We start from the raw sequence: 20,422 nt of genomic DNA on the forward strand, positions 1-20,422 counted from the left end.
AATTAATGATTTATTTATTTACAATTTATGGATGGATAAAAAAAAAAGAAATGGCTACATGTAGCTGTTTACTTTGAACATAGGCTAGTGAGAAAAATAAAATGTAATTGAGGTTGGATGATCATGTTGGATACATGTGAATATATAACAACAGTTCCTAGTGATTTGGAAACTGTGCTGTGAGAGGAGTCTGTTGATAGCTGACAGTGAGGTCCAGTATGTGCCTCAGTGAGGTCCAGTATGTGCCTCAGCTTTCTGTTCCAATGGCAGCCGTTGCCTGAGTGATCCGGAACTGTTCCCTAAGATTCCGTCTCCTCACATGTTCGTTTGTTATCTCCACGACAACGCTGGAAGGAAACCAGCCTTTCTCGTTGTCCAGGAGACGGAGTCCCTCGTACCAACCTTGGTGGGCGAGGAGACATGGATGTTAATGGATATGAACCATGAAGGATGTTATAGAAGATAAGTATTTTCTTGCCTAGAGCAGTCCTGTTTTTCAATTTATATACTTTAAAAAAAATCTAACCTACCTTCATGGGTCTTCCGCAACACATTGATGATGTCTGTTGGCTCCAGGGACAGTTCATCACGTTGCTGGGCTCTGTATACTTCCACACACTGAACCTGTGGACAGTCTGAAACGGAACAGAACTTTATTGTCCATCCAGGATGGAAATGTTTCTTTGTCATTACCTTCATTCAAACAGACAGGGCTCCGAGAGAACACAGCCATGTCTCTGGGAGTCTTCAGGTTCAAACATAAATATCACAGTATCCTGTAAAGACACCAGTCAGTGCGTCCACGTGACAGACTACCTACCCCAGTCCTCGTACACCACCTCCTCTCTGCTGGGTTCACTCATGGAGGGGAATGCTCCAATCCACCTGTGCAGGTCTGACCTACAACAGACGGACAGACCCTCACACACAACATCCAACCTGCCTTCTGTTCGAGCCAGCTACAGTATCATCTTGGAGATGGGTTAGAGAGAGATGAGGAGATGTATATTGACTCTGAAGTAGGCTAACTATTCGGGCTGTATGTGCTCACCCTGAGGGAGCCTTCAGTAGGCGTTCGCTGGCCTGACCTCGGTGATTCTCCAGCAGCAGCAGAGAGAAGGAATGCTCGTACCGGGACCCCAGGTCACCTGTGTCCACTGCCTTCACCTGCACCAAGGCGCGATGGGCGTGGTCTATCACTACGTAGCGCTCTGGGCTGGAGAGGAGGTGGAGGAGGGAGGTGGGTAAAAGGAGAGGGTGATATGGAGAAATAAGGGACAGGTGGAGAAGCGATGTCGGTGAATTGGAGGAAAGGTGGGAGAGAAACAGATGGCGGGAGAGAGATGGAGGGAGAGAGATGGAGAAGAGGTGGGAGGTGAACGAGACATTTCGCAAAGAAGTTTCCTCAAAGCTCACCTCTTCTTCTGCGTTACGAGGAGAAGATCGTTGAAGAGGAAGAGGTACAAGGGGGTGAGCTTGAGTCCGAAGCTGAAGAGGGACGCACTCTTGGTCAGCTCCTGCAGCTCTCCTCGTTTCTCCAGCCAGCGGGTCGTGGAGATGAGGGGGAGGGCCTGACGGGGACACAGGATGGGTTGGTGACTCATCGCTCTATCGTCCATGTTCCTCATCATCACTGCTCTCGAGGTCAGTACGCTGTGACTGAGGGGAGGAAAACGGCGCACCTTGAGCCCGTGAAACTCCAGCTGGTTGGTGATCTGAATGAGCTCCTCCATCTGCTTCATTTGACCCACCAGCTTGTTGGATTTCTTGATGAGCTGAAAACATTTTTGAATTAGGGGTCAAATTGGACTTCCTGAACGAAGATGTTGTCATTGCACTGTAGTATTATTTGTTGTTCACCGTACAGTAATTTGCAAGCTTCTGTCATCAAGATGTTGTTGTTATGTTCCTGGTAACTGAGATGTGGTTGCTTTGCTATGTGAAGAATAAATACAAACCATTCTTTGACTCTGATACTGTCAGAACTATCACTTCTTGATCTTTCATCGTGTTAATTCACTTTGAAAAAAAAAGTGTCAGCTAAATGACTAAAATGTCCAAATGTAAGCCTGCTTGTGTGAGACCTGGGTACCTCGGAGACGGTGGTCAGAGCCAGCGTGGCGCTGTGTTCCTCTCTGCTGCCCTCCTGAGTCCTCTTCAGGATGTTCTGGAAACCACAGACACGACTTGGGTCACACGGTGCTAGCAGCTGACACAGGCACGTTGTGGCTGAAAGAGCAGCTAAACACCAGAGCTCTCCTTCTTCCCCCCTTAACATTTACATTTATTCATTTAGCGGACGCTTAAAAAAAAAAAAATCCAAAGCGACTTCCAAGAGAGAGCTTTACAAAGTGCATAAGTAACTGATAATAACAACAAGATAGCCCCAAAGACATTGCGGGTGGCCAAAACATGAAGCACACATTGTGAACAACCAAAATAAGTGCCAAAGGGAAGAACCATAAGAGCATGTAGTTAAACAAGTTACAATTAAACAACATGAATCGCTATAAGTGCAAGTGTATCTGTACAATAGCAAGCAACAGTAAAAAATATTTCACAGCGAGTACAACAATTTAAATTAGTTACCACTAACCAACAAGAGCAGCAAGACTCTAAGCAAGAGTCATTGTGATCCTTGAGGAAACTAACATGGGGTCCAGCAAACCATTCCTAAGTACCGTTGTACTTAGGAATGGTCTGCAGCGTCCACAGCGTGTGGGTCAGCCGCTCACCTGGACCAGGATCTTGATGCGGGTGATCCTCTGTAGAGGCAGCAGGAGGAAGGAGGGGAAAGGCAGCCGGCGACACAGAGGAGACGCCTCTAGCCTCGCCATCACCACAGCAAACGCCTTGTTGCTCTCTCTGCACAGCGAAGGGGTGGGGGGTTACCAGAGAGCAGACACAGCATCCGTTGGACTTATAGGTATACTAACCGGTGTTGGTGGGGGAAAAAACTTTAGTTTTAATCACCTTGCATGAAAATGCTCTAAATTTAATAATGTCTAATGTATTACAGAGAGGGGCATCTTCAGTGACTGTGACTCACATAAGGGAGCTGTAGGCCTTCTCCTGATAGTCTTGGTCACGGATGTAATCAATGTAGACGTTAAAGTTGTGCTCGGCGTGTTTGTAGATGATGTCACACACATCACTTATCCTGATGCCTTCATCCACTCTCTCCAGCAGATCATTCAAGAACCTAGAATCAAGATTCAAATCACTCGGAATTCAGATTCAGATTCATTCTGTCTGATGCTCACACGTACCTCTCGCTGACCTCGCACACGTCCAGGACGTTGGAGAAGAGGATCCTCTTGTCGTGGACGACAAGCGTCTCCTCCAGGTCGCGAGACATCAGGAAATGATCCATGAGCACTCTGAGGGAGCGCAGGTAGGACGCCTCTGAGGTGAGCACCTCAAACATGCTCTGACAGACAGGAAGTGGCCGACAGACAGGAAGTAGACCACATCAGACTAGGTGTCACAATAAAAACTAGCACATCCCTGGCACTTCTGATCCTGTACTTTCTACATGTACTATTTGCATGTCGCTTTAGATAAAAAGTATCACATTTTAAACTAACAAAATGTAATCGTGTATAATTTATCATTATGTCTTGAAACAGTGACAACTTCTATCTGCTCCATGATCGTCTTCACCTCCTGCCTCTGCAGCTCCTGGTAGGGTAGACTCTCCAGCAGGCCGCTGTGTCGGACCACGGGCAGGTCCCGCCATAGAGTGACATCCCCTGGGCCCTTCCTGGGCTCAGCCAGGCCGTCGGACCCCAGGGCCCAGCTCTTCCTCACATCCCCCCGCAGCCCCGCCTTCACCCCGCCTCCCTCACACACTTTCTGGACACGCAGCGCCTCCTTGATGGCCTCTGCCTGGTAGTCCTGGTACAGTGGCACTGACGGACACAAGATCAGTTGGTCATAGGTTCAAATCCCCCCTGTGCTTTGCTTTTATAGAAGCATCTGCTAAATGAACACATTACTATGATAAAGGCAAGTCGTCTTGTACCATTCTCCCTCTGGGACTCCCAGTCTGAGGAGATCCTCCTGGGACCACCTGAAAGGACCGTGGCTCTGTGGAAACAAACATCACAATGCTCAGAATGAGGCGTTAAAACATGGTGGGTATCACGTGTCGTGACAAAAACACACTGGAGCTTTCTCATCTAACAAGACTCACTCCTCTCCTTCCTCTGTGTCTGGTCGGTCTTCTCCATCCAAGTCATCATAGAAAGAGGTGGGGGGGTTCAGTGGCTGAGGGTAGGTGGGGGCAGGGCTGGAGGCAGAGGGCAGGGGGGGCAGAGGGCGCAGACTGGGCACAGGAGCAGGTGGAAAGGGACGGGGATGCAGGGGGGTGGGAGAGTGATGGTGGGGGGTGGGAGAGTGATGGTGGGGGGTGGGAGAGTGATGGTGGGGGGTGGGAGAGTGATGGTGGGGGGTGGGAGAGTGATGGTGGGGGGTGGGAGAGTGATGGTGGGGGGTGGGAGAGTGATGGTGGGGGGTGGGAGAGTGATGGTGGGGGGTGGGAGAGTGATGGTGGGGGGTGGGAGAGTGATGGTGGGGGGTGGGAGAGTGATGGTGGGGGGTGGGAGGGCGGGGGGGTAGAGGGATATTCCTTTTTGTACTTTGTTCAGAGCTGCAGGTCTGGGCAGCAGAAGATGCCGTTGGCGTGCGTTTGTAAGGTGATCCGCGAGGCCCAGCGTTTTCAGAGGAGGAACTTGGAGGCGTGTCGAGGAGTGTGAGATAGTTGGGGGCGTCCGTCAGGAAATCATACAATGACTCATTTTTCACCGGAGAGATGTTGTGTTGGGGCCTGAGTATCTCGACTGGAGGAGACGCTACGTTGGGCTTCTGCTTCGAATCTTCCTCTCCCTCCTCCGCCTGCTCTCCTCTCCCTTTCCCACTGCCAGCAACCACGTACTCATCCACGTACTCATCCAGGTCCCATATCGGCACCCAGACCAGCTTCATCCCGGGTCTGTTCGTCTGACAAATGCAGGTTTGCTGTGTTGCAAGTTGACCACTTGAGGGCGCAGCTGGGCTTTCGTTTTCATCCGCAGCCGCACCAACCGACACATTCTCTTCACGTCCATCTGGTGCTGAAAGTGGATGATAAATGTATGTTGTACTTTGTCACATTTCAAACATATTCACCGTACATTTTCAAGAGCAGCGCTTTTTTTTTCATTACACATCTGGCCATATTTATTTACTTCAAGTTCACTAGTCAAGTAAGTTTGGTCATGTAAATATCCAACCTGATCTGTTCCCTGTTTGCTGGGTAGGTGTACGCATGCCCTGGTGTTGGCTGGACTTGTTCCGCTGGGCCATGCAGTGGGACTGGGGTATAGAGGTCGGTCCTCGCTGTGCTCTGGACGTCAGAGGTATCGTAGCTTCGGTGAGAGGCTGGCCTGCTTCTACAAGCGACCCAGAAACAAGCTCAGTTTTCTGGGTGCTGTGATGGACAATGGTAAACTTCTCCTTCCTCTCCTGGGTCCTGCTGCCCTTGTTACTTTCCACTGACAGCCTTTGGTTTGGCCTTTTTACAGTCAACTCTTTGAGATTGGGTTTAGGGGGAATCCGTGGGCGTTGTTGCAATTTCTCCATGTCCATAGATTAGGGGAGATCAGAGATGCTCCACTAGATGGTAATGACATAACAAATGTCAAAGTCAAAGATTCAAAAGAGCATAGAGAATCCAAAGAGTTTGAGAACGGAGAATCAAAAGAGATAGTTGGGTAGAGAGACTAAGGCTTCACATCACCTTCAGAGAGAACGGCACAGAGAAAGACAACATACCTGATTTGCAACAAAGATTATTCAGGGAGAACACAACAGCTTGAGTAGAGTAACTCAATAGTCTGAGTGGATGAAGATGAACATTTTTACATACCTGCCAAGCTGAGGGATTTTCTGACACAAAGACGGACTGTATAAAATGTACAGTCTCATTAGACCACTTCTGCATTTGCTGTGGTTTTTACTCACCAGTCTGTTCAAGGGGAAGTCCATAGAGTACTTAACAGTTTTGTGTACATGTGTTTCGTGTACAGAGATTCACTATCAAATAAGAAATGTGTACGTGAATAGCTACAAAGTTGTAGATAGTGTTAGCTCCATAGGTATGGATAGATAAAGTTAGCTCCATAGTAGAGACAAATGTTAGCTCCATAGCTGTAGATAGGTGACAATAGCTCCATAGCAGTAGCTAATGTTAGCTTCATTCCTGCAAGTAGATGGCTTACAGTTGGGTTTCATACAAAGACATGTTGTGAAGTAAAACAATATCCAGTATCTTTTATTGATTTTTTCTGACACATTACATAAACGACAAAATGTGATGATACAAACTAAATATTTCACACCATATGTACAGTATAGCCTACAGGCCTATAAATATATCTATAGAGTATACATTGTGTAATCATACATTACAATTCCATTTCTCATTACGTATGAAAACAGCTCATAGTTAATCTTAAGTGAAGAATGGGAAATCAGTGAACTCTGTATTTATTGCATGAATTTGCACATTCAAAGTGCGAGGTTCATGCTTGATTGGCTTGTACCAATATTACCAATGTGTTAATTATTCAATATGGGTTCGTCATATGATCATCATGGCAACTTTTAACAATACTTGTAATAAAGTGCATAGCTTCTTTTTTAATATTCATAGGACATTTGTTTGTAATCTTGTGTGGACATTTTTGTCGTTCAAAATGTGTGTCCTTTTGGGTCTGGGAGGGGCTGACAGTTCCTTTTAAAAACGATTTAAAAATCCCTTTTTGCAATATTTTTTTATCTATGTTACACTCCATTTACGTACTTTACACAGTTATATTCACAATCAATACGGTATTCTTGACAGTCTGCAGCACCAAGCTAACAGGGCTCAGAGCAGGACACACGCGCCCCCCTTGGACTCCACAGGGATAAAGTTAGGGTCCAGGTCGTTGGGCAGCTTGCCTTTCTCCGCCCAGACGTTGAGCTCCCCAAACACCCCCGTCTCGATCATCTCTTCCTGCCACGGGATGGGGACGTTACCGGACGCAAATTCGCCGTAGAACTCTGTGTCCTTGTTGTCGATGACGACGCCTTTGATGGTGCTGAAGGCTCCCACGTCGCTGATGTCTTTGGCGTAGACTGCCTTGGGGTCGGGGATGAACGGGGGCGTAAGCATGCCTGGAGGGACAGAGAGCATGTGCAGCAATATTACATTTACATTTAGTCATTTAGCAGACGCTCCAGGCAAGTAAGGTGAAGTAGGGTGAAGTGCCTTGCCCAAGAACACACCATCATTTTGCATGGCCGGGGAATCGAACCAGCAACCTTCTGATTACTAGCCCGATTCCCTAACCGCTCAGCCACCTGACTCCCTCCGTTTCAGATACAACAGGACGACACCAGGAATATCATCAAAAAGTTCACAAACTATCTGGGAGTGAGTTTTTAGGTGGAGTTTATGTGTCTGTGTGAGTGTGCTGGAATCCCTAACCCGCTTCCAGGCGTCCCCAGTTCAGCTCTTTGAAGAATGAATGGTTCTTCAAGTCGGCACAATCGTTGTTCTTGAAGCCGAGGCGCTTGGCTGGATCCTTCTCCATCAGCCCTTCACACATGGCCATGCACTCCTTCCCAAAGTTTTCTGGGTACGACACAGGGTCGTTCAGGATTCGCCGAGTCACCTCTGTGTTCTCAACCTGAGTCAAACAAAACCATTCAAATGTCACTCATCAACGATAACTACCTGTTTTGGCCCTCCAACTACCTGTATTGTACCTGCTATTCCAGGTCAAGCAACAGTTTCCACCTGCAAACTCCCAGAACAACGGAACTGACCTGCTCTCCTCTCAATCTGAAAGGGCCCTTGGCAGCCACCATCTCATATAGGGTGACCCCCAGCGTGAAGTAGTCCACGCTGTAGTCGTAGTCCTTCTTCTGAAGCAACTCCGGAGCCATGAAACCTGAACGAGACCAAGACACGCATGAGACCCCCCGGCTGAGAGAACCTGCAGCGCTCCGCCATGCAGGAGGTCAGTGAAGACTTGAGGGTTTCCCTCCTCTCGTACCTGGGGTGCCTGCGTAGCCGTTGGTGGTGTCCTTCCCTGGGGGCAGTTCCACGGCGAGACCCAGATCTGACAGACGGACGTGACCTGGTGGGAGGGGGGGGGTCTAGGTTATACATCACAAAACACTGTGTGTGTGCATGGCTCTCACAGTCGGAATCGGGGTGCTCATTTGAATCTCCTTTCCTTCCAAGGTGTTTCACAAACCTCAACTTACCACATGCAACGTTTAAAAAAAAATACTCAGTATGGACATAGGGATGATGGGGCTATATCAGTCTAGACGTACGAAGCATGGGTCCTACGACTAAGCCCGTTCTGGGGGCCTCTCTCAGACGAACCTCCATCATCCAGGAGCACGTTCTCGGGCTTCAGGTCCCGGTAGACGATGCGGTGCTGGTGCAGGTGCTCCAGCCCACAGATGATCTGCGCCGTGTAGAAACAGGCTCTGGGCTCGTTGAAACCTGGGTTCTTCTCATCCACGTTGTACATGTGGAACCTACAGCCAAGTAACGGACAGGGAGTCAGACGGAGGGGAGGGAGAGACGGCTGGGTTGTTTGTCGAAAGCACAGACAGTTTATTGACTCGGAACATAAACACCACTCTAGGCAGCGACGCCTGCGGACACCTTCTTGCAGTTGGGACATTATTTATACCGTGGAGTGAGTTGAACCAATTTAACTCTTTCACACAGGGTGGGATTGTGAAGGAGCAGGTCAGGTGATGCCGTCACGCCGTGTGCAGCTCGGCGTCTGTGAGCTGGCTGGCGGGGGGAGCTGACTTAGGCTGATTACACAGATCAGCAGGAGCTCTCGATGTTCCCACACTGTCGACTAGAGATCATTACCCATGCAGAGCTGCACAGACGCCTACCTGTGTGTGTTTGTGTGTGGCAATGTGTGTTTGTGTGGCTGTGTGTGTGGCTGTGTGTGTGTGTTTTTGTGGCTGTGTGTGTGTTTGTATGGCTGTGTGTGTGCTTGTGTTGTGTGTGTGTCTGTGACTGTGTTTGTGTGTGTCTCCTTGTGCCTGTGTGCTTGTGTTTGTATCAGAGTGACAAAGCATTTGACTACAGATCGAGAGGTTGCAGGTTCAATCCTCCTCCTGTGAGTCTCTTTGGATCAAGAACCACTGCTGAACGAAGGCGTTGCGATTGGGTGTCGTTCAGGAAGCTGCACCTGAGGTCTCCTCCGTTCATGATGGTCATAACGAGACACAGGTCCAGCTTGGTCTGGAAGGCGTACGCCAGAGACACGATGAAGCGGCTGTGCACCTTGGCCAGGATGCGTTTCTCCACAATCGCTCCCTGGAAGAGAGGGCGGCAAGAGAAGTCACTTAAATGGACATTTGAGTCATTTCATGCAAAGCCGTGTAGAAAGAGTGCATGTAGAAAGTATTGGAGAATACACTAGGACTCAGCATTAAGGGAGATGGCTCCCTGACATCCTAGCTCAAAAGGGACAGTGTTTGAATCTTATAATAAAAGCGTATGCTAAATGACTTCAGCTGTATTGATAACCAACAGCTGCATTATCCTCCGTGACAATCCATCATGCAGTATTGCACCTTAAGGGACATTGTAACACACTGCAGTAATAGTGTATCCAGGACACAGTCAGCCCAGTTTTAGCAATAGGTTAATCTTCATTACCCTCTAATGCTTTGACAAACAGGGGTCTAGCGCTTGGTCACCCTCCCTGTGTTGGGCTCTGAGCTGCTTTGCAGGGTCTCTCCCAGATCCTCAAGCCTCTTTACTTTGAGCCATTCTGGCCCTGATAAGATGTGAACTTAATCTCTGCACTCAGACAGCCTACATAATCTTGTCTCACATTTCTGTCTTTCCTCTTCCCTGCCAGTGTCCACTTGTGTTTTAATGTAATTACAGTACCGGGACGACGTCAGGGGTGAGGTGACATGTGTGTCCTAAAGTAGGCCAGAGCGGTTACCTCGTAGCCTTTTCGTTTCTTCAGCCTCTTCTTGTTGAGCTTTTTGTTGGCGTACATCTTGCCTGTGGCCCTCATCTGGCAGGCGTGCACCTCTCCGAACCCTCCCTTCCCCAGCACCCGGAAGTCCATGAACCACTCCTCGTCGACAGCCTGGCTCTCCAGCCACTTGAACTGCACGTAGCGCAGGAAGTACATGCTGCCCTTGAAGCCCGCGAGCGCCGCGCTCTCCAGATGCTTCAGAAGCTGCTGCTCGCTCTCCTTGAAGAGGTCTCCGCGGACGTTCTTGAGGTCCTCCTTGACGCGCGTGATGGCCTTCTCCTCCAGGAACTGACAGAAGGTCTTGGAGGCCGAGTCGTAGTACTTGTTGACGATCTTCTGGGCCTTCTGGACCCGGTCCTTCTCCTGGGCGATGTTGTATTCCTCCATGTCCTTCCACAGATCTCCCGGGTTCTTGTGGGCCGCCTCGCTCTCCAGATACTGCTGGAACAGGCGCTTGCCGATGGGCTGGTTCACACACATGCTGTCGAAGGCTGCGTCCACGGTGGTCGTCATGTGCTCGCACTTCTTGATGTGAGGGAGGTTGAGGCGCGCGCGCATCTTCTTGTCCCGCATGGTGGCGGCGGCGGCTCCGTCCACGCTGCCGCGCGCCGACACGTAGGCTGAGTTGGCCACCACCGTCTCCAGACCTCCGATGTCCATGGTTGGGCCTCCTCCTGGTGCACACACACATACACACACATACACACCCACACACATACATACACACACACACACACATATACATACACACGCACACACACACACACACACATACCCATACATACATGCACATGCAAGCATACACACACACAAGAAAGAGCAGTCTCAATAACAGATCTATAACAAAGCAAGTCACCACCTATGCTCGTATCACATGTGGGGTATCATCTGTGATATTTTGTATTTTTATTTGTGGGTTTACCATTTACCAACCGAATGTGCACAGTACATCAGGTCATAGAAATTGAACACAATTTCTCAGATATAACCAAACCCATTAGGATCACTGGTGTCTGAAGCTCTCATAAAGACCTAATCCTTATCTCTGGACCTGATACAAGTATTGAAAGTGATACCTTAGGATGGATGCTTCGCTGTCCTCAATCTCCCAAATCCAATTACCAAATGATAACACCTTAGGGCTTTGCTTTGCTGCTACTGACATACGATCCCAAACAGCAGACTACGTTTTAAACATCTAATTGAAGTCAGAGTTAAAGTGAACTTGTAATGAACAGTAATTAATACACAATCCATCTTGCAGTGTAAATCAGAAACCTGCAGGATATAGAGGTTGGATGAAACTTGAAGTTCAAAGCAGAAAGAGGTGTAACACAGCACAGGGAGCTCCAACCTACCTCAGTCTCCTTGTCCCAGGGAGAAAGACAGACGACCGAAGAAAGAGAACAAAACGCTTTGTTAAAATCCAATACGGAGTCAGATGTCCTTATTGGCTGCTTCTTGGACTCCTCAGCATCCTCTCCATGTGGTATTTGTCGACTGTAGGATAAACGTATCAACTTATCATCTCTGATGTGTGTCTGAGGGAGACGTCCATGCAGGGCTGGTTCTGCTGGCTACTCTGCAGGGCAGGGGACGTGGTGGGAGGATCAGGTCTGGAACTTACTCTGCATTTAAAATCCTACTTGATTGTTCATTAGCTCACAGGGATTATGCTTCTGTGGTATGAGGGAAAACGACCTGTCAGGGGCTATTAGTGTAAATCTGTTACTAGGATGATTACTGGCGAAGCGGTCTTTGGAAACCGAGACCAAAATCTCCTCTCTCTTTATTTCTCCCTCTCCCTCCCATCATTGACATGCATCGCATCATGCATTTACAACAATCAGTTCCCATTCTTGATCTAACAAAGCGGGTACAGGGGCATCGTTATACTGACACTTGCAGGGTATAAGCAGTTCATCTGGCATAGCTAAATGCTGAACAACATGAATAATGTGAGCCCGGCCACGTGCAAACATCTTTTAAACATGTTATTCTTATTATAGTTGTTTCATGGTGTCGTTGGGCTACATGTGTGTTTGGATGTGTGCTGTTTGAACCTGCCTGTAGGCTTCAAGTGGCTGGTCCACTTACCTACATGAACAAAACTGTAATAGCAGCTTTGACTGACAGTCATAGGAATGACGCGAGCAGATCAGAAGAACCAGCAGGATTATCTGGATGTCTGAGAACATGACACAGAAACAAGGATTGAGATCTTCACAAAACCAGGTCAGGGGGGTGGGGGGGGAGAGGGGGAAGGGGGAGAGGGGGAAGTGATTGATTAACCCTCGTGCTGCCTTCGGGTCACATGACCCAAAGGTTCATAACGAACCATCGTTGTGTTTACCCAATTTTACCCAATACAAAACCAAATAAAAATAATTTTCTTTTAACCTTCGCAATGTGGGGGGTCTGAGACAGCCCAACGGTTAAAAGAAAATGCTTCACTTTGTTTTTGTATGCGGTAAAGTTGTCGCAATACGACGGTGGGTCACAATGACACATTTGATCTATGGAGTTAAATGATCAAGAGAGAGAGAGGAGAGAGAGAGAGGAGAGAGAGAGAAAGAGAGAGAGAGAGAGAGAGAGAGAGAGAAAGAGAGAGACAGAGACAGAGACAGAGACAGAGACAGAGAGAGAGAGAGAGAGAGAGAGAGAGAGAGAGAGAGAGAGAGAGAGAGAGAGAGAGAGAGAGAGAGAGATTAAGAGAGAGAAATAGAGACAGGGATTTCACAGAGCAAGGGTGGAGGAAGTGAAACAGGAGAGTCTCCCATTACCGTGCTCTGGATAATCTTGACATACAATTTATCAGTACAGTAACAACTCTTACTTATGAACATATTTTAGTAACAAATATGTGCATTACATAACACAGTTTGAATTTAAAAAGGCTCACATGGTATATACTGGGATTTTGAAAGTGAAGTATGTGTATGTGCAAATGAAGATAGCAGAACACCAGCGTGTGTGTATGTGGAACGACAGCACACTGAACCAGAGACACTGTAGCTCATAGACATGTCTCTCCCAGTGTGATTACCGTACCTGCTGGGCTCTGAGCTCCGTATCCTATTTAGATGGGTTGAAAACAGCTAACATGTGACCGGACCCTTAATCCAGCTCAGTGACCCACCAGCACCTTTCTAGCTCTCGGGCCAAGAGGCCATGCAACCTCCACCTCCTAACCCTCTCTCCTCCACCCTCTCTCCTCCACCGTCTCCTCGCCAACCTCCTGGATAAACAGGCCAGGAAGCACCTCTCCTCCAGCATCTCTCTTTCCACCTCCCAGCAGACCTGGCTGCCTCCACCTCCAAACCCTCTCTCCTCCACCCTCTCTCTTCCAGTCTCTCTCCCCTGCCCTCTCTCCTCCACCCTCTCTCTTCCAGTCTCTCTCCCCTGCCCTCTCTCCTCCACCCTCTCTCTTCCAGTCTCTCTCCCCTGCCCCTTTCTTCTCCACCCTCTCTCCTCCACCTGAAAACTTGCCTGTAGCAGGAAGTGGTGGCCTTACAGAAGCTATCTGACGGAACCCTGTGAAAGCAATGCATTATGTTAATTAGCTGAGCTCTGAAGATAATTCACAGTCACTGTAAAATGAAGGGTAAAGATACATTCTACGTTTGTAATGTGATTTACTACTATGTATTCATGTAGCAGCTTTCATCCTAAGTGACAGACAATACAGGAGGGTACCCACTACCCACACCTCTCCAACTAGAGAAGCATTTCTTTTACCTCTGGATTTACCCAGTTTGGGAAATATTTTAAGCGCTAGGAAGACTTAAAAGACTAAAAGGTCTGACGTTTAGAGAAAGTGAAGTTATAATTTAATCAGAGAAAGCTTCTTACAGTAGATGAGCCTCTGGGTCACACAGATGGGCACCCTGTCAGAAATTACATCAGGTACAACTCTGAACCATGAGCACACAACCCTGCACAGTTCATGAGCCTGGTGATCTCAGGCAGCTCAATGCATCAAAGTCCCTCCAAGCTAATTAAACACTGTGTTGTGAAATAACACCGGAAAGCAGTTCGCTACAGGCTGGGGGGGGGGGGGGGGGTTAACTTGTGATATCTTGATCTACAGTACTGTAGATACTGTACAGCAGAGTATGCTCTACCAATAAGCTACGCCCATAGCCATGTTTAATGTTGACCCTGCCTCTCAAACTCGTCTGCATCGTAGGGACTTTGGGGACACAAGGCTGTAACAACTGTGAGTGTATTTCACCTTTCACACTTTCCCAGCGCAGAGAGGAACTGCATCCGAAATGTGGCCCGGGTCTGGAAATTGCCCATAAAGAAGTGAAACCTGTTCTTCATTTTGTAGTTGGGAAAGTTTTATTTGGCATGGAGGCGTGTTCCATGACTGTACCCTGCAGGGCGCCCTCTAGTGGTGAGACATCAAAGCTGCGTGCAGTCAGGTCCCACTCTGTGGGGTGGGCCCTGGCGTCATGCCAGGTGGACATAAGCTTTGTGAGGGGGTCTAAAGAGTAATGGGGTCAGAGACACATGCTCTTGACCATTTATGAGCATGATTACAGTAAACCTAAATTTCTATTTAATTTGATTTGGTGTTAATTGGTCATCAATATTAAAATGAAGAGTACACTGAGTGTTTCCTTGGCAACAACGTGGATCCAGACACAATTGTGACCCACTGGAACTACAACACACACAGTCCAGATACAGTTAGGAGAACAACACTGTGGAGGTCTCCAGATGTTTATTGGTCAGTAGATGTTTTAGCGAGCTGTGGAGGTGTGCGGTGTGGAGGCCTCAGAGACACTGGTCCTGAGAGAGTGTACTCTGACATCAAGGATCGGAGTGAACCGCCTTCTCCTCCACATCTTAGGAAGAGAGCACAGGCACACAAGACGCTTGTAACCACTTGATGACTAGATCAATAGTAATACATGTCATATCAATATCATCTATTCGTTTGAACCTGAATATAATATATCATACCTGTTTGGTTGCTTGTCTGTACTGTACACTCCGCACCACTGGGGGAGCTGCAGCAGTCAATACAGGAGCACATGGCTGGGACTGTGTCATCAGTAGCATCGTCCTTGTCCCTCGCTTCCTCGTCTCTGGCCACGGACCTGAGGGCCAACAACACCCGCCTGTTCTCCCTGCGGTGTGCTTTCCTCAGCTTCTCAAAGCTGGGGCTGTTTGTGGGGGGGGGAGGCGAGGGGGACACAGGTGATGACAGACTGGAAGACAGGAGGGAGGGGGGTGGGGGCGACAAGGAGGTGGACAGGGGGTACGGAGAGGGAGGCGACAAAGAGGGAGGGGGCGACAGAGAGGAATATAAAAGGTAGGGAGAGCAAGGCAGGGGGGAGGGAGGGGGTGACAGGGAGCAGGTACGATAGGAGAGGAGGGAGGAAGGGGAGGAAAGGGGAGAGGTACCTGCAGAGGTATGTAAGCATGGACTATTTAAAACCACAAATAAAACAAGCTATATTGATGTATGAACATATATTGAGGTTGGCTGAATATTCAGTTCATAGGTATTTGCTCACCACTGTAGTCTCTGCCACCTGGTGCTCCTTCATCTTGGACTTTGGTACGTTTCTGGCCTTCCTGTTTGGACTGATACCTCCTCCTGTCTCCTATCCTATCACAGGCTGGTGACTTGGGTGGATATGAACTGAAACTAAGCATGTAATATGGAAGTTACATGTTTGGAATACGTCACAATGAATGGGTTTCATTTCCCCTTGGTGGACATTAACAAGGGCTGTCAGGGTTAGGGTTTCAGGGTCAGTGGTCAGGGTCAGGGTTAGGGTGTTGGGGTCTTACTTGCTCTCCTGCCTTGGTGGCGAGGCCACAGGCCGAGGGTCAGAGGTCAAGCTGGGGCTGGTCTCTGCATCATCAGTGAGGGACAGTGACTGCCTAGAGGAGCAGGAAACAGGAAGTAAACACAGGAATTTACGCCTCAGACGATGTACGCAAAAATACCAGAGGACCAAAGTACCAGAGGAAGTGAGACAGAGAGGAGAACCAGACTACTATAGATCACTACTATAATAGAAGCCTACACATCAAACTAGCGTTGGGTATAGCTCAATGGTATAGCATTCAACTGCAGTTCAAGTCGCCGGTTCAAATCCCACTTGTGTGTGACTTTGCGCCTGTTTCATAAATGCATTATTTGAACAGGAAAAGGTGCAGTACCATGCCACACCAGCAGGACAGCTGTCATCCACTTGAATCCAGGGGCTGTTCCCGCTGTAGGGCTGTTGAGTGGCCAGGATACTCATCTCATTCCAGCTCTGGCTCTTTCTCTTCCTGAGACAGTGTTTCATTCAAGAAAACACATTCACATTTTACATTCTTAAAGAGTAACTTGACACCAAAACCTAAGGCTGAAACTGGGGGAGTATACAGTTACACCCTGTAAACCCGGGAGTCAGGTGGCTGAGTGGTTAGGGAATCGGGCTAGTAATCTGAAGGTTGTTGGTTCGATTCCCGGCTGTGTCAAATGACGTTGTGTCCTTGGGCAAGGCACTTCACCCTACTTGCCTCAGGGAAAATGTCCCTGTACTTACTGTAAGTCGCTCTGGATAAGAGCGTCTGCTAAATGAATAAATATAAATGCAACAATGTAACATATTATGGTCTGCCCTCATACCTCTTACTGATACACAGACATGTCTGCTCCTCCCACGCGTTGGAAGCAGGCCAATCCAACATGGTGAGGCTGCATCTGAGGAACCACAACAAGCAAGCTAGCAGCTAGGACACAGTGCAATTGTGTAGCCCATTTGGCCACCCCATTAAAGATGTTCTGGCTATGCCACTGCACGTGAGGGGAGAGGGTCCTGCTATAGAGGTGTTGACAGAGGCACTGTCACATCTTACTCTTGCTACTCCTATCATGGTTGTGTTACTCACAGGTGAGATCCAGTTTTGGGAACGTTGAGCCAGGAATGACAGCTCGTGGCCAAAATGTTGGACTCATCCCATCGCTGTCTTTGTCTGCGGAACCAAGACCGAAACAAACAAGGGATACAGTAAAAAAAAAAAACATAACTAAGAAAAATCTAGTTGACATTATTTGAAGGTAAGTCTGACCTCAATTTCGTGCTATTAGAATCGGCGCGATCCTCCGCCGCGCCACAGCTTGCGCTGGTCTTCAGGATGCCTCTGAGCGGCTTGCCCGACCCCGGGCCAGCGCGGCCCTGCCGGGGGTCAAGAGGTCCTTCTGATCGCTGGTCATGCAGGGGGCACTCAGGACCGTGGATCGACGAGTCTATATCATAGGATTTAACTTTCTTCAGAATACCCTTCAGTGGTTTCGAGGATCCAGCTCCCGAGTCTGTCATTATGCATGATACCTGGAGACACAGAGTTCAGGGGCATCATTCAGAACTACATGGCTCGATTGTCAGTTTAATTATTAGTATTTAGCAGTAAAGGCGTCTGCTAAATTACAATATGATTACAGTAAGGGGGACATGGTGGCATACCTTCTTCCTCTGTGAGTGGAATTTCACTCGGCTGATCCTAGAAAGATAAAGCAAACTTGCCACAACAATTAATGACGTAATTATGCGAAACATGACGCGATAAAGAAAAAGTCGGAAGTCGGACACACATGCCTTTTCGCCAGCTGAGTAGCCTACTCAGCATTATTCTAATCTAGTTAAAGCAAAAACTTGGGGACTTTATCATTTTTGTTCACCCAATGTTGCAGTTGCAATTATGTCCACTAGAGGTCAACACCTCTTGATCCTATGAGAAATCATCCTCATGTTGTCACTGTTTACTTCCGCCTCTACGTAACATCCATAGATGGAGTACTCTCTAGTGTGTCCGACTTTCTCGTTGAGTTCTCAAGCTACGCTGCTTGCCGATATATTATAACCGTGACTGCAAAGTCGTTGTCCAAATTGTATTCGTTTCTTTCTGTAGTATGCAAAATCATTCAAATAACGCGATAGAGTGTCACCCATTGTTTGGAGGCGCGTTGTCAGCTACTATCCCACGCGATGCCAAAGATATAAGGTAAGTGAATGACGGATTGCATCGTTCACGATCTAACTCTGTAACTGCAAAGTTTACAGGTGACACTGTTGAGGAAAACAGCTATGTACATTTAGGTCAAATACTCTAGAGTCTAGACTAACGTACTTAGAAGTTTCTATGGATAAAAACGATGAATAACCTGAGATGTAAATGTACACATCACCCCCCCCCCTCCCTTCCTCCAACATCCCTCCCTTCTCTGTGCAGTGAGCTGAGGGAGATCCCAGACAACCAGGAAGTGTTTGCCCACGAGCACACGGACCAGAGCATCATCGTGGAGCTGCTGGAGTTCCAGAGTCACGTGGAGAACGAGGATGCGGCTAGGTGAGCTAACCCTAACCCTGGGAGGTGTTGACTCCACAAACAACACCGACAACATAAAAATCCAAATGTATTTGTATAGCCCTTTTTACAAGCAATGTCACAGAGAGCTTCACATACGCCCATAGAACATCTTGTCACATATGAACCATGGCCATCGGATCCTGTAGGTATCACTTTGAGGATGTAGCCGGCAGCAACAAGGCAGTAGGCCCAGGGACGTCAGAGGTGAAGACGGTTCAGGCCCTGCCCAAACCGGAGCTCTCCATGCAGGAGTGCGGCTCTGCCTGGCTGCTGACTGGAACCCAGGCCGTGTCCAAGTTCAACGAGGAGGTACCTATGTGTCTCAAACATCACTATGTTCAATTACAGCTATTGGCTTCGATAACCCTTCATCCAGGTGCTTTCTGATTGCTTGATACAGTCTTGTTTCATTTTTGTCTGCAGGCGAAAAATATTGTAAGCATTCATCTTGGTCTGTTCAGGCTACCCCAGTTCTCCACAGATATCCTCGTGACCTTCAACAACCCCCTCACCATCAGGTATGCATGTGTTTCACCATATATAAAACACACTCTTGCTTCGTTTTACTTAACAATGATTCAAAGTAGCCTCCAAACAGATAATTATGTAGGCTAACCCGGCTAAAAATGTTTTAATGTAAAAACTTCCGACCTCTTGATGGCCACAATGACTCTTGCTTAGAGACTTGTTGCTCTTGTGGTTAGTGGTAACTGATTTAAATGTTTTGTACTCGCTGTGATATATTGTTTTATTATTGTTGCTTGTTTTTTCCACAGGTACACTTGCACTTATAGTGGTTCATGTTGTTTAATTGTAACTTGTTTAACTACATGCTCTTATGGTTCTTCCCTTTGGCACTTACTTTGGTTGTTCACAATGTGTGCTTCATGTTTTGGCTACTCGCAATGTTTTTGTGGCTATCTTGTTGTTATGATCAGTGACCTATGCACTTTGTAAAGCTCTCTCTTGGAAGTCACTTTGGATAAAAGCGTCTGCTAAATGAATAAATGTAAATCTGCTGTCGAATGCTCTGCTGTTGAGCTACACCCTAAAATATCCTCCCTCCTCTCCTGTCTTCTGTTGCAGCCACAACAGCAGAAGTGCAGCGGGGGCCAGCAACCTGCCCACACATCCCTGGACTATACAAGACTTTGAGAGCTTGCTACAGTCTCTGAAACTACACAACCCGGGAGTGTTTGGGTAGAAGACAGGCTTGCATGATGACATTTCACTCAACAAAGCAAAACCCTGCCAAGCACGTTTCAAACTACGGGTTTGGCTCTCTGGTTGACTGAAGGTTTATGATTAAAACTATGAACTGACAACCTTGGAATGCTACTTCAGATAACATTATGTTTCTCTTGATGTTATACCAGTGTTCATCTTTGTCTTGGCTTCTGTCATGAACTGTAATGTAAAAAATGGGAACATTTCTTGAATGCAAATAGTTTTGACCATCTGATGTGCCGGTTCAATACAATTTCCTCTCAACTCGTACATTTCATTTGCATATTCCTTTTTGATTTGCGGAAAACTCATGCCATGGAGGCATAGACAAACATATTTTGAAGCACATTATTGTTACATTTACAAAACAATCACAAGGAACTCGTTTTTGTTCGGTTAGATTTTATTTTTAGCTCCCGTGAGGTTAGGTGGCATTGCATATATTCATTTGTAACAAAAATAACCATAATGTTATGTTACATTCATCTCAATCCTTAATTTCCCATGTGCAAAGTTGCATAAACAGTAACATGTTTCAGTAACGTTATTAATGATTGAGGTATTATCAGTCCTACCAATGATCTCTTAATAGAAACAGTAATTACTGCCAGTATTGTCACAAATAAGTATACCTATTTTATTTTTGACAATCCATGGCACTAACACAGAGTAATTTTGACAGTAAGGCAAGTGGCAAGAATGACCATAAACTTCTATAAACCTGTCTGTTACAGCTGCTGAAGTTACAC

General features: G+C 47.4%; 4 protein-coding genes across 4 annotated transcripts; 1 reads left to right on the forward strand and 3 right to left on the reverse strand.

The window, feature by feature from the left end:
• Position 1: 1 nt before the first annotated feature.
• Positions 2–4,986, reverse strand: arhgef15a (Rho guanine nucleotide exchange factor (GEF) 15). Its single transcript, XM_062486276.1, has 14 exons — positions 4,641–4,986; positions 4,196–4,376; positions 4,025–4,089; positions 3,664–3,911; positions 3,270–3,430; positions 3,050–3,202; positions 2,736–2,865; positions 2,093–2,167; positions 1,683–1,775; positions 1,417–1,571; positions 1,052–1,216; positions 821–900; positions 531–635; positions 2–402 (listed from the first exon to the last, which is right to left on the reverse strand). The coding sequence occupies exons 1-14, from the start codon at positions 4,984–4,986 to the stop codon at positions 248–250; spliced, it is 2,112 nt and encodes a 703-aa protein (XP_062342260.1). The 3' UTR covers positions 2–247.
• A 1,771-nt stretch (positions 4,987–6,757) lies between these two features.
• grk1b (G protein-coupled receptor kinase 1 b) lies at positions 6,758–11,670 on the reverse strand. The gene is made up of 8 exons (XM_062485349.1): positions 11,423–11,670; positions 10,026–10,738; positions 9,258–9,385; positions 8,423–8,580; positions 8,085–8,168; positions 7,855–7,979; positions 7,514–7,715; positions 6,758–7,200 (listed from the first exon to the last, which is right to left on the reverse strand). Exons 2-8 carry the CDS (start codon positions 10,722–10,724, stop codon positions 6,911–6,913), a joined length of 1,686 nt encoding a protein of 561 aa, XP_062341333.1. The 5' UTR covers positions 10,725–10,738; positions 11,423–11,670; the 3' UTR covers positions 6,758–6,910.
• A 2,958-nt stretch (positions 11,671–14,628) lies between these two features.
• LOC134039634 (histone-lysine N-methyltransferase 2D-like) lies at positions 14,629–17,990 on the reverse strand. Its single transcript, XM_062485624.1, has 9 exons — positions 17,543–17,990; positions 17,148–17,410; positions 16,968–17,051; positions 16,705–16,779; positions 16,248–16,361; positions 15,873–15,965; positions 15,593–15,726; positions 15,036–15,479; positions 14,629–14,917 (listed from the first exon to the last, which is right to left on the reverse strand). Exons 1-9 carry the CDS (start codon positions 17,633–17,635, stop codon positions 14,883–14,885), a joined length of 1,335 nt encoding a protein of 444 aa, XP_062341608.1. The 5' UTR covers positions 17,636–17,990; the 3' UTR covers positions 14,629–14,882.
• Positions 17,946–19,943, forward strand: rangrf (RAN guanine nucleotide release factor). Its single transcript, XM_062485638.1, has 5 exons — positions 17,946–18,080; positions 18,309–18,425; positions 18,593–18,755; positions 18,870–18,964; positions 19,533–19,943. Exons 1-5 carry the CDS (start codon positions 17,989–17,991, stop codon positions 19,648–19,650), a joined length of 585 nt encoding a protein of 194 aa, XP_062341622.1. The 5' UTR covers positions 17,946–17,988; the 3' UTR covers positions 19,651–19,943.
• Positions 19,944–20,422: the final 479 nt, after the last annotated feature.

This window comes from Osmerus eperlanus, chromosome 19, assembly GCF_963692335.1.
Source record: "Osmerus eperlanus chromosome 19, fOsmEpe2.1, whole genome shotgun sequence".
Taxonomy (NCBI): domain Eukaryota; kingdom Metazoa; phylum Chordata; class Actinopteri; order Osmeriformes; family Osmeridae; genus Osmerus; species Osmerus eperlanus.